The 12,701-nt window shown below is 32.2% G+C and overlaps 1 protein-coding gene across 8 annotated transcripts in view; it reads left to right on the top strand.

Moving 5' to 3' along the window:
* The window catches only part of LOC102805379 (actin-binding LIM protein 1-like), a 104,705-nt gene extending 93,548 nt beyond the window's left edge, over nt 1–11,157 (top strand). For 6 of the 8 annotated variants that reach the window (XM_085504494.1, XM_085504491.1, XM_085504493.1 and 3 more), the window contains 7 exons: nt 36–159; nt 1,060–1,208; nt 2,786–2,821; nt 4,138–4,164; nt 5,375–5,500; nt 6,239–6,310; nt 7,007–11,157. In XM_085504494.1, the coding sequence (XP_085360620.1) occupies nt 36–159; nt 1,060–1,208; nt 2,786–2,821; nt 4,138–4,164; nt 5,375–5,500; nt 6,239–6,310; nt 7,007–7,120 (648 nt within the window). In that variant the 3' untranslated portion in view covers nt 7,121–11,157. The remainder of the gene's footprint in view (nt 1–35; nt 160–1,059; nt 1,209–2,785; nt 2,822–4,137; nt 4,165–5,374; nt 5,501–6,238; nt 6,311–7,006) is intronic. The other 2 variants (XR_014930729.1, XM_085504492.1) reach the window with 2 other exon arrangements.
* The last annotated feature ends 1,544 nt before the right edge of the window (nt 11,158–12,701 follow it).

Here is a 12,701-nt window from a genome sequence, read left to right as displayed (position 1 = left end):
TGCTTTCTTCTTATCATTTTGTTTCCTATTTCCAGAACGATTCCTTCTACTACTACAGTAAATCCACAGATTTTAACGACAATGATAATGCCTATATTCTCCAGCCGAATGGAACCTATAATCCAAGGGAGAGAGCAAAGAGTTACCATGACGAACCAGGTGAACATTTTTATCATTGTGTTATATGAATTAATGACAGGCATGCAGTAAATAATTCACCTAAAGAAAGTATAGTCTGGATTAATTCACTTTCATTTCTGCATAATTTAGGAGTACCATGCATGTATGGTAAATTCAGATGTCACTGCAGGTGTATGAACCATAAACAATAAATTTTTGATTTTCCCCATCTATGAATCTGATTTGCCAAAACTTGCATTTATTCTATGCTTGAATAATATTATAGTAGTATAATTACTTTTGGCCATAGATACCACACACCTCTGTCACTTAGGTAAGCTGCTACGGTAATAGATCAACTATGATAATCAACAAATTGTTTTAAAATAATTGACTGATTTGATTTCCATTTTCCCAATGTATTCCTGACACTGATTTATACCTTGACCTGGTGAGGGCGGTATATAGTGTTGGCTTCTCTTTGCATTAGACTACTGTAAACTACCACACGATAGGTGTATCAGTCATGTCCATGTCAGGAACTAAACCAGAAGTTGCGTTGTTTCAACTTTGCATCATATACTCCGCAGTGAATTGGTCAGTCTAACAAGGTTGAATGTGTTGGTATTACTCAGTTATGTTAGGATAAATTAGTGTGTTCAATCACGGTACTTGCTGACTGACTGAAGCACAACAAAAAAACAGCAAGTTCGTAACCAGGCTATACTGGTATAATAATTCAACGCATATCTCAATGGAAAAATATGGCCAAGTACATAATGATGGCAATTAATAGTTGTCGTAACCATGCATGTTGAAATCATATGTCTATCAGATAATGTACATCAAAAACTTTTTTTCAAAATAAACAAACAACTTTTGCAGAATCGTACAAACAGTCAATGTAAATATGTTGTCATTATTAATATTGTCTTTCAGATTCTGCATACAACTCCGATTCTTACAATCACAAAGGGACATCTCCAGAACCATATGACAACAGGAAGAATTCTATGTCTGATCATGAACTCAGACAAGCAAGAATTGCCAGGGGACGCTCATTACCATATCTTAACGGCCCTCCAAAGGTACATGGTTAATCTTGGTAGGATGAATTAATTTGGGTGTTACACACCCAGATAATTTTCCCACAATTCTACAGTACTTTCCCAGGGATTACAAGCTTTCTCATTAAATCACTTCCATTGGATTACTAGTATTATGTAATTTTTATTTCAGCCTACCATCGCTCTCTAGTTTTAAGCTTACTTGGTTTTTTAAGTTGAATTCTGTTGCAACATACAATTATTTTGTCACACAAATTAATTTGTATGGAGTTCATTTTGGTTTTCTTTATTTGTAAATAGGCTCCCAGACAGCAAATACTGCTGTGATGCAGTTCTTAGAAACATGTCATGTTTGATTTTCAGTTTAACTATAGCATGGTTACTTTTCCTTTCATGCTTATTTTTAGACCAACTAAAAGTCGTGAATAGATAGATCTCCATTGTTGTTTGTCCATTGTTATTCGTAAACAATTTAAAGGGCGTAAGAAATATCGTAGGAAAAATATCATGGGATTTGATGTTTGAGGGATATTCACTAGGTTTTAAATTTACTGGTTTGTAAAGGAAAAAAATCATTAGGTTTTAAAATAAGCAAAAATAAAACTCAGTGAATGATTAAGCCCTACACAGTACATGTAGTTTAATTACTACAAACCTGGCATGAGATGGAATAGTGAAGCACAAAATAGCAATGCTAAATCTGTTCTCATAAAGGTGATAGGTAATGTTATTTTGGAGTTCAGCTAGGGCTCTAGACCAAAAATGATTGGTCATAGTCATATAGACCAGGTTGGCGGTAGATTCCAAAATTATTTCGGAATGAACTTGAACTTCCAGTTAGAGTTGTGCATGTGCACACAAATTATTAATAGATGTACTGATGATGATAGTCAATTTAAAAATAAAAAATTGCTAAATTCGTTGATGATCTCATGTTAACTTTATTCTGATTGACGTCATTTAGGTCAAAAAGGTCAGACAGTGTTGCTATTCATTTTGTCACTATTATTTCTTTAACAAAGGGCTAATTAACATACATCACAGTCTATTAGGGCATACATTATCTGTGGAATGTCTAGGGAACAAGTCAACTAAATCTTTTTTTGTTTGCACAGAGTATTATTAAATTGACTCAGGTGCAATGCTGTGCAGGTTGAACCACTGTCTGTCATGGTGCCATAGGATATTGTACACACACAAAAAAAAACAATTAAGCTGAAAATTATTGTTGATGTTTTGTTTGTATTGAAATGTCAGATATTAAAAATAACCATGTTTTTCCATGGTTGATGTTGATTTCCTATGTACTGGTATTGCTATATATATATATATCAGTTACATTTTAATAATGACATGGACAGACTTATCACAACAATGCACTCTAGTAGTACATTACAGTTCAATGGGTACACTTGGTATTAATTTCATAATTTCCATAAATTTATTAAAAAAAAATAATATTGGTCAGGTATTGGTTTGATGTGTTGGCAGTCACAACATGAATATTTTGTTGTATTCAAATGTGTTACTGCGGGTGTTGACTCCATGTAACTACTCTTACTAACAATGTATTTTACTTTATCTTCACTGGTATGCAGCCTGAACTTACAGTTGCAAAGATTTCAGATGTAGAGGTATAATATTTTGTAACAAATCATTTTATTTCTCGCACTAATGTTTTCCTTCATTCATTAACTTTTATATTCACTAACGTCATTTACAGAACTAATACTGACCCCACAAAAATATTTTTCTGTTTCTGGTCAACATATTGTTATTTATACTCTCATCTCTTGAGAGGGTTTTTCAGTTTTCAGTTCCTGCAAATTAGCTCTCTCAAATTTTTTCTCACAAAAATACAATTCCATTGATATGACCAGAAATCATATTAATGTCTTTACTGGGTCTAAAAATTAACAGTTCTTGTACATTGAATTGCATGTATTGTAGTATATTGTACTTACCCATTGTATGAAATGTTTTTAGTTGGTACCGTAGATACTGATCCACACAGAGGGGTGGTCGTATGTACATTGCAGGTTGTGAGATCATTATTGATATTTTTGTTTGTTTCAATATATTTCAATTAATGTAGGAGCCTGCTCATAATTTTGGAGAAAATTGATATAAATTTAAAAAATTTTGTTGTGAGGTACGAAACTATATTTTTGAAAAGATTTGCCAATAATATGCAAAATTTACTTACCGGTATTTAAGGAATGTTTCCATCAAAATCGATAATAAATCATTATTACTTTTTTAACCAATTTCTAAAACTTCTTTTTTAAAAAAAATAATTCAAGACGAAGTATCCTGTCATGAAACTTAATACTTAGGTCACCCTAGTTACCATGCAAAAATGAGATATGGAGATGTTTTCTTGATAAAAAAAGCTTTCAAGTCTGGCTGTAGTTCCTAAAAAATATTTTTACTCCAAAAATATTTAGTGACCCTGCCCCTTCGAAATTCTCATATTGGTTCAGTGTACAACATCATGAAATTTTCACAATTCTGGATTTTTTCAGCTATGAATAGCAGCTTCAAAGCATTAATGCTTGTTGCACTTTGACCTTGTAATTGACCATCCCTTTGTGTGTAAGATTATATACATCCCCCGGAACCTCCTAGTATTATACCTTCTACCCACTCGACCCCCAACTATCCTGTCTGTATACCCCACACTAGCTCTCACAGGAGACAAAGCATGTTCCTCAAAATATATACTGGCAGAGTAAATAAAATATTAAAATCAATAATAAATAGAAAAATAAAAGAATATGGTATTTACGATGCTCTCTAATGTTTGCTAGTCCATGGCATTTTAGATGCTGTACATTGCAATCATATCATGACAAATTATTTATGTTATTAGTTATTAGTTATTATTTCAAAAGTTGCTAATATTTCTTTCTTTTCTTTGTTGCTGTTGTGTTGGGGGATCCATATGTAGTTGCTAGAAAGATTGCAATCATCGAAGGTTTGTAGCCGTAATTAGTCATGCATAAATTATCATATAAAAACAACCAAACATTGTCATTGCATCGTTTGTATATAATCAAAACTGCTCTGGGTTATTTAAATGCACGCATCTGTGATGTACCTCCCCTGCCACCCAAATTATATGTCAATATATAACCATGGGTGTTGTAATGTATATTTAGTATAATAATATTGCCTCTTGTATTTTGGAATGTTAAAATATAATTAATTATTGTTGCTAAATATATGACACTATATATGTTAGGATGTTTAATCCTTTGATTCCAATTTGAAAATTTACTTTTGATTGCAGTTTCAGAAAATAATATAAACTAGTTTGTGATACACCAATGAACTCTATAGTTGTTTTTGTTTGATCGTTGTCTGACTAGTAAATTTTCAGTAGCTAAGATTCAAAGTTTAAGTGTTACTTAATTTAGCCCAACTTGTCATGTAAGGTTAGCGGAGGTCATGCAATCACTATATAATGTGGGTTAGTGTGATAATAGCATGCTTGGGTGTCTATGCTATCTAGTCATTGTTCATATCATATCTTATTAATATACATTGTGAAAATAACATTGTGTCAGAGAAACATTGTACATGTATGGGATTATACAAATATCCCTGCCAATTTTTTTTTTCTGCCAAATTTAATGTAGATACTTGCACATACCATCAAGTTAAATTACCCCCCCCCCCTAATAGAACAAATTTTTAGTACATAACATAAAATAAATTATTTAAGCCTCTGTTTGAAATAAAAAACAGTCTTTCAATCTAAAATGAAATCATACTGTTTCCCCAAATATCGCAAATGGAATGTGATCACTTTATGATTTTATTTTAAACAGAATTTCTATAATGTTTCTCTGACAATCTTAAAGGTTCTCAAGCATCCCTATCTGTGTGGTGAATTGCATAGACAGTGAACTGTAGAACCAGTCTACAAGCTATAATAATTGTCCATGCTATGCACTAATATTGCAGCCATCACAACACTTCAAGCTTATGTAGTTCATTTTCCATAACTGAAGCATGCTGGGAATATGTAGCTTGTTTGTGATTGGCTGATTTTACTGTATTCTGTTGGCCAATCAGCGTTTGAAAGTTTGCTATGTGTGTTTAATTGATCATAGTATTTGTTAATTACTAATTTTCTAACCCTGTAATCCACATATCATTGGTGATCCTAACATCGTTTACAGGCAGAAAAGGACCAACATAACAAAGGACTATCATACCTACGAAGTGACATGAATAAAGGTGTTTCTATGCCGAATATGACAGCAAAAGGCCTTTCTATGGCTGACATGACTGACATTGATAGAGTGGTATGTGTTGTCATTATCAACAAGTTGTGTATGGTGTCATGCGTGAAAATTCAACATACAATTTTGTGAAATTAAAAACTTAGCTTCAAAGCAGTATCATTGAAATAAAATATTGTTAATTTTTAAAGACACAATGAACAGTATAGTTTCATAGTGTGAAATCATTTCAGTTATTAAATATTGGCTGTTTTTAAACAACGATCCAACATTCTTAAAAACTGGAATAACCAGACAAAATGAAAGTTGATTTTAATTTATAAAAAATACCAGCTTGGTCCCAGCTTCCATTTTCATAAAAGATATTTAGGACCCATTCCGAAAAAGTCTGAAAACAGGGACTTGTGGATTGACCATCCGTGTGTCCGCCTGTATCCAGCCATATCTCACACTATGTTTGTTTCAATAAATGCTGAACCAGAGCCATGAATCCGGGTCATGAATCAGTTAGTCTCATGCTCTGGTTGGTAACCAGTCTTGTGATACTGACCTACAGTTGATTATAGTTCCTGGGTGGTCACTAATTCAAATCACACATCCAGTACTTTTTATAGCATTTGCTTATCAATGCTTTATTCCCTTAGTTTTTGAAAACACCATAGTTTAAAATTGACATTGGATTATATATGGTTGGTTAATAAAACAAATACATTCCTTTATCACTGAAAAAACATAGCATTTAATATGCAATATTATAGTATTTCATCAACAATAAAGTGAAATCATGTCTTGTCTTTGTAGATTTACCCGATTGAATCCTTGTTCACCACTAACTACCGACTACCCAAAGATGTTGACAGAGCTCGCTTAGAGGTATTTACTTTTTTATCCATCAGTATCTATAAATTCAATCGTGCTCTAATTTAACGATAGATAGCAATCTGGTGCAAAAATAATGATAATTAAAATTAAAGTTCACAAATAGATTTGGAACCACATAATATACTTTAAAAGTAAGACTACACATCGTCCTGTACTATATACACCCCACTTGAATCAGTAGGTGCTGTAAATTCATTGGGCGGGGCGGGGGGGGGGGGGGTGTTTAATGAAAATAACCACATGGTGTCTTTGATTCCATTTCATGTCTGTTGTTCCATATGTCTGTTATTTCACTACATGGTATCTATCTTCTCTCACTTTCATGTTTTGTCTGTTTCTTTCAGCGTCGGCACCGATCTCTTGACAATCTTCACCCTGTCTTCTATATGTCAATTTAGTCGTTTTTCTCTCTACATATTAATTCTGATCTCTGTCACACACATTTATATGCATCACACATTGATATCTTTTCTTGTGTTTATATTTCAATGTACATATGTTAATAGTAATATTTTAATAGTAAATAAAAAAAAAAATGGTAATATCTAATTAGTGGGCTGGACCTGAGCAAATAAACATTTATTACTGAAAAGTTTAATATAAATATTAATGGAAAGATTATGTTTGTTTTCAGTTAGTTATTTATTTAATTATTTATTTTGTTTTCTTATTGTTTTCCCTCTAAAGCGCCACCTGTCGCGGGAAGACTTCATATCTGCATTCCACATGAGTCCGGTAGAATTTGATCAGCTTCCACCATGGCGACAACAACACTTGAAACGAGATGTAAATCTGTTTTAAGTGATGATACAACAGACAGAGATTAAATATGAATCTTTTCCATATTACCAAAGACACATGAGAAAACAGCAACTCGTACAATTGCATTATTAACTCCTTTGATGTGACAATTCTTAGGAGTTGGACTGTCGTTATTTTATTAACATGCACAATTCAGAGAATGAATGACTACTTTAATAGTTATGAACGTATGTACAATTTAAAAAAGTGCATTCACAAAAATGGGTGAAAATTCAGAAAAAAGCTCATTCATTATCAACAGGAGTTTAAAAATTGTTGACTTGTGACTAGGAAAACATTGCAGTGCTGTTGGCATACACATGTAAGTCAATAACATTAGTATTAACTGTGCTCTAAAAACATTATACTGTACATCCTTCCCAATATTTTGATGTTGTATGTGAGTATTTTCCCTATTGATTTTGGTATAAACGATCCACCTTTCCCACCTGAAGTTATACAAACTTGTATTTTGTAATTTTGAAACCCACGTCTCAACACTTCAGTACAAACAATAATAAGGATTCTGTTGTACTTTGTAAAGGGAAGAGAAAAATTACTGAAAATGTATTGTTTGTTTCGATTGACATTTGATCACCATAAGGTGACATTCCCCCAATTACTTGGTTGAAAAATGGCCATATAGGATTCAGTTATTAATATTCATCACCGAGTCTGTTAATTGTTGATATCATGCTGAACATGTCATATTGTTACTTTGTGATTATTAAACAGAATTTGAGAGAAGGCACCTTGGGAGGGAGGGGGGGGGTGTCATATATTTTATATGTACAAGTAAGGCACAGACTTAGGATACCAGGGCATGAAATTGTACCCCCTACCCCACCCCACCCCAGCCTCTGAACCACTCCTAAAACAGTTTATGCTGACATTTATTATTATTTAGAATATTTTTAATGAATAGATTTTAAATATTTTTTTTAGTGCAAGATTTTATTGGTGTTAGAACTGTTTGACTTTATCCATTGTCTTTGTATCAACAACATAATACAAAGTTCAGACATCATGTGATGTTTATCACCTCATATCCATTGTACCTGTAAACAGATTGTGTTTAAGTGTTTGTATTTAGAGGTACCTCAAATCAAATTGAATATACTAAGCTGGTATTTATTCCACTCTTAGTTGCAAATATTTGTAACAAAAAGTTGATTAATGTGTAATAATAATTATCATGGTCATCATGGGTTATTCATGTTCTTCTGAATGTTAATAACCATACCCTCCCTCTTTGAAAAGATTAAGTATTAGAAGTATAAGTTAAGTTAAAAGTAACAATGTGATTCGAAAATACTGTAAAACATGTTGAAAAAGCGGCATGCAATTTTAGCGAATTGTGGTAAAATGACGTAATAGCGAAATGTTGATTTAGCGAATCTCTTTTGTCATCGTTGATTTCTTTGTTTGGCGGCCATTTTGTATTGATAATAAAGTCATTAGCGACATCTTGAATTAGCGAATCAGTTCCCTTGCTAAATTCTTGAAAAAGACATGTTTTACAGTAATCCCCACAGTATTCAAACAAATTATTTTCATTTTTTTGTCTATTTGATGCTTGTATCGTATGTCATATGCAAAAGTTTGAATATCTGAAGAAATCAAAAACTTGGTAGCACAAAGTTTAATTAAATAATTAATGATTGCTTGATTTTTAAGATTTTGATTTTGAAGTATGATAATCAGTTATGTGATTTTTGTATGTACTTTTATCTTATTGTGTGTAATTTTGAAACAGTCAAAACATATGTATCAAAATGTTATTGATGTAATTTTTCATTTTAAACTTTAAAAGAATTTGAGTTTGGTATGAAAAGGTGGTATGATCTGCAAATGCTAAAAAGGGGGTGTGGTGTAAATAATAATTTAAAAGTGCTAGTTTTACGAGGTTTGTATATATTTGAGACATATTTGGTAATATATACCTTAAACATTATATTGAGATGATATTTATGGAGGTATACCTAGATGAGGGTAGGTGTTATATTTTTACTCTAACATTGTAGGAAAGAAAGCAAGATATTATTATAACGAAGAAGTAAAGAGGTCAGTTGTGTGATTTGAAATCATCTTTGGTCACCAAATAAATCTGTATACAACCTAAGATCTGACTGATTTGGTTAACAATTTACATAGAAACTAAAAATAATGAAATGTTTTTTGTCTTGCTGTCAAAATACTTGTTGCTAGTATTTCTCTTAATTCAGTGTTAATTTGGAATCAATGACAATGTACTATAACTGTATTCTTGAAGATGAAATGTTGAGAAAGTTACAGACTTGAGGATCTCAATCATTGTCCATTGCTAACAAATTTTGCGGTTTTCTTCCCAACACCTGAAATTCGCAGAAATTTGTCTCAAGAAATAAAAGCATTTACTGCAGATTTTGATATTCCTGTACAGTATATAAATGATATAAATGGACAGTTTTTGAATCAGGACTATTTTGTGGAAGGTGATACAAGTTGATAATTGTAGCGAAAGGGTTTTGTATCAATCCTCTGGACTTGAAATGTGTGAACTAATTGTCTGTGCGTGATACTTTCCTCACATCAGTGTTATTAATGTATTCAATATTTCATCCAAAGAATAAATACTAAAAACTTGATGTATAAAACTTGCACCACTCTCATTTTTAGATTAATTTAATATTTTAATGTGATATATTCTTATTTATTCTTATTTAGTCTTACTGTTAGTTTGTGGGAAATGTTGGCAATTCCTTAATTTTAAAGGAAAGCTTTGTGTTTGCTGTCTTTCAATGTAATACTTCCACAAGAGCTATACAAATCAAAACTTTATATACACATTAATTGGAAATATACTTGTATACCGGTACTTTTTTATTTAGTGCTAGTCTTGTAATTGTTTTCTGTGCAAGAACATCGATACTGTATATGTATCCATGGTTACTTACTCAGTTTCTAATATTAATATTAATTCAAGTTTCAAGTTTGCATCTTTTAAACTGCCATTTATCTTTTTGTGTTATTTTCTGCAGCTTTCAGTACCATCAGTATTCATCGTCAAATGTGCTGTTTAAAATGCTTGTAATCAAAACTGTTTTCTGATCATCCTGAAAAAGTATGAAATGTTTTACACTAAAATTGTTAGTAAAAGTAATAATGTGACGGTGAAATACTTTGAGTGCGCCTTTGTGAATGAAACTTACTCACATCACCCACCTGTTGATTCTACTAGTATTTATTCCAGAATTTGGCTTACAATTATTTAATTTTCACTATTTTGAGATCTGGGTGACAATAGTGGTAATTTCCCACCATTGCATGCATGTGTGAAAAATAAAGACGCAGAAAAAAGATGTGCGTGGGAAAAAGTAAAAGTAAAACTAAGCATATCGGATCAAACATATACATGTATTTTAACTAAAATGTTCTTTGATGTATCATGGCTGCCACTTTTGCAAGTGAGTAGGTTCTCACTCTTCCCTTTATTTTATGAAACTTAAGAACATTTGCTAGTTTAATGAATTTCTAACATTAAGGTGCATATATTTGGCAGGGTATAATAATTATGTTTTAAAACGAAAGATATTTGTAATTTTTTAGATTGAGTTGTACATTTGTGTGTACATTTTTAAATTGGTTACAGTTGGTTTTGGTTTAAATATCTGATTAAATTAATAAACAACATTTTATTTGGGTAAGAAAAATTGTTCGCGTTTTGACAGAGTTTGTTAAATTTTTAGTGCATTTGAAACTAAATTGTAGATGACAATCAAATATAATTTGGTCCCTCGATGTGTAGTTTTGTGATCCCCATATTTTGCATATGCATAAGATTTGCATATTGTTACACGAAAACATGATTTGGTGTTAAAGTGAATTCCAATAAATTTAGCCCTGATTTAAGTTTTGCTGATGAGTTTGGGATATTTTAATAAAAAATATGCTTAATGGATTGTGATTAGTGCACACTGTGTTGTCTATATATACTTGTTTATTTCTGTTAAATTTTACCATGTGAAAGAGAACTGAATAAAAATGACTTTCATGGATTGTGTTGTCAGTCTAGATAAATTTGGTGAATAAATGACTCCTTGATTTGTCCTGTACATAGGTCTAGTATGGTTGTTTCAAATTCCCATTTCATTTAACATTTTTGACTCCCGTGTGCAAAGCATACGTTAGCAAATGAATCTCGACCAGTGTAATTGGCCTTCCCATTGAGTCTGTGGCACACTCACCAAGGGTAGGGGTCGACCACAATGGGAGTCTTTGTGGTTGGTGCGTCGCTGTCTGTGTGTGTGTCTGTGTGTCTGTTCCACTGATATCTCAAGAACCAATTACCAGATTTTAATGAAACTTAGTACATGGATGTTCTGGGATAATGCACAGTTCTGATTAGTTTGGGTTGAAATCCTGTGCATATTATATACCTCATTTGCATAATAATTAGACAATTTTAAGCATTTTTACCTTGCCCGTACCATCAAAGATGGAAGGGAAAGGTATATTAAGGGACAAATTTTGTCCGGCGTTGTCGTTGTTGTTGTCGTCGTTAATAATTGTTATTGTGTGCATAATAACTTTACTAATTCTATTCCAAACTTTATCAAACTTGGTCACCTTATTCATCAGTATAAAGTCTTCCCTGAGTTTGAACAACAGATGTCCTGTATGAAAATATCATGCAAAAATTGAGAAAATCTGATAAAATATTTTGACTGTTTCTACTTGACTGATCACTGGTGATACACATCAAAAGTCACTGATCTCAGTGGAAATATGCATTGTTGTATGTGTTCAATGAAGCAAATGATTTATCTTGTAATAATATCCTTGGTAATGTATCTCGGAATCCCATACTGGGTTTCAAAACCAACTCATGGAGAGATTGCACAGTCTGATACACATTTGCAAACCTACCAATAAAATCTTTACAGAAAACAAGATGTCAGAAAATCAATATAAGCACTCCTATGAACTGGGTGCCTAACTTTGATCAAGATCTGAAGCTAATAGAAAATCTGTTTAGACCTATTTAAGTTCGACCCTTTTCGATCAAGTTTTTTAAAAGATATAATTTCAGCATGGTTGCAGTATAATTATACGAGTGCAAGTAACATAGAAAATATACTTCAAGAACTAATATGGAATAATTCTAATATTCGGATTGACAACACGACTGTTGCTTGGAAACGTTTTATACAACACGGTATAATATTTATTAATGATCTTTTGAATGCAGACTGTAATTTTTACACGTTTCAAGAATTGGTATCAAACTACGGGAATGTATATCCTCAATTTGAATATCGACAGTTATTATCAGCAATTCCATCTATTTGGAAGCGCAGTATTGTTGAATCTAACATGTCAAAACTAATGGTCTGTATGCCAAACATGCATAACAATATCTGGCTGTCAGGAACTAAGGTTAATAAAAATATTTACCTTTGGTATTGCCATGAGGAATTTCCTGATTTAACCCCCTCAGTTATACAGCAATATTGGCTGGACATTTTGAACACCCCTTTACCTTGGAAAAATATTTATCTTGCTCCCTTTTCTATTACTACCGATGCCAAATTACGCTATT

Source organism: Saccoglossus kowalevskii, chromosome 10 (assembly GCF_978046115.1).
Source record: "Saccoglossus kowalevskii chromosome 10, keSacKowa6.1, whole genome shotgun sequence".
NCBI lineage: Eukaryota > Metazoa > Hemichordata > Enteropneusta > Harrimaniidae > Saccoglossus > Saccoglossus kowalevskii.
Note: the sequence above shows the minus strand (reverse complement) of the source record. Positions and strands in the feature narration are given on the sequence as shown.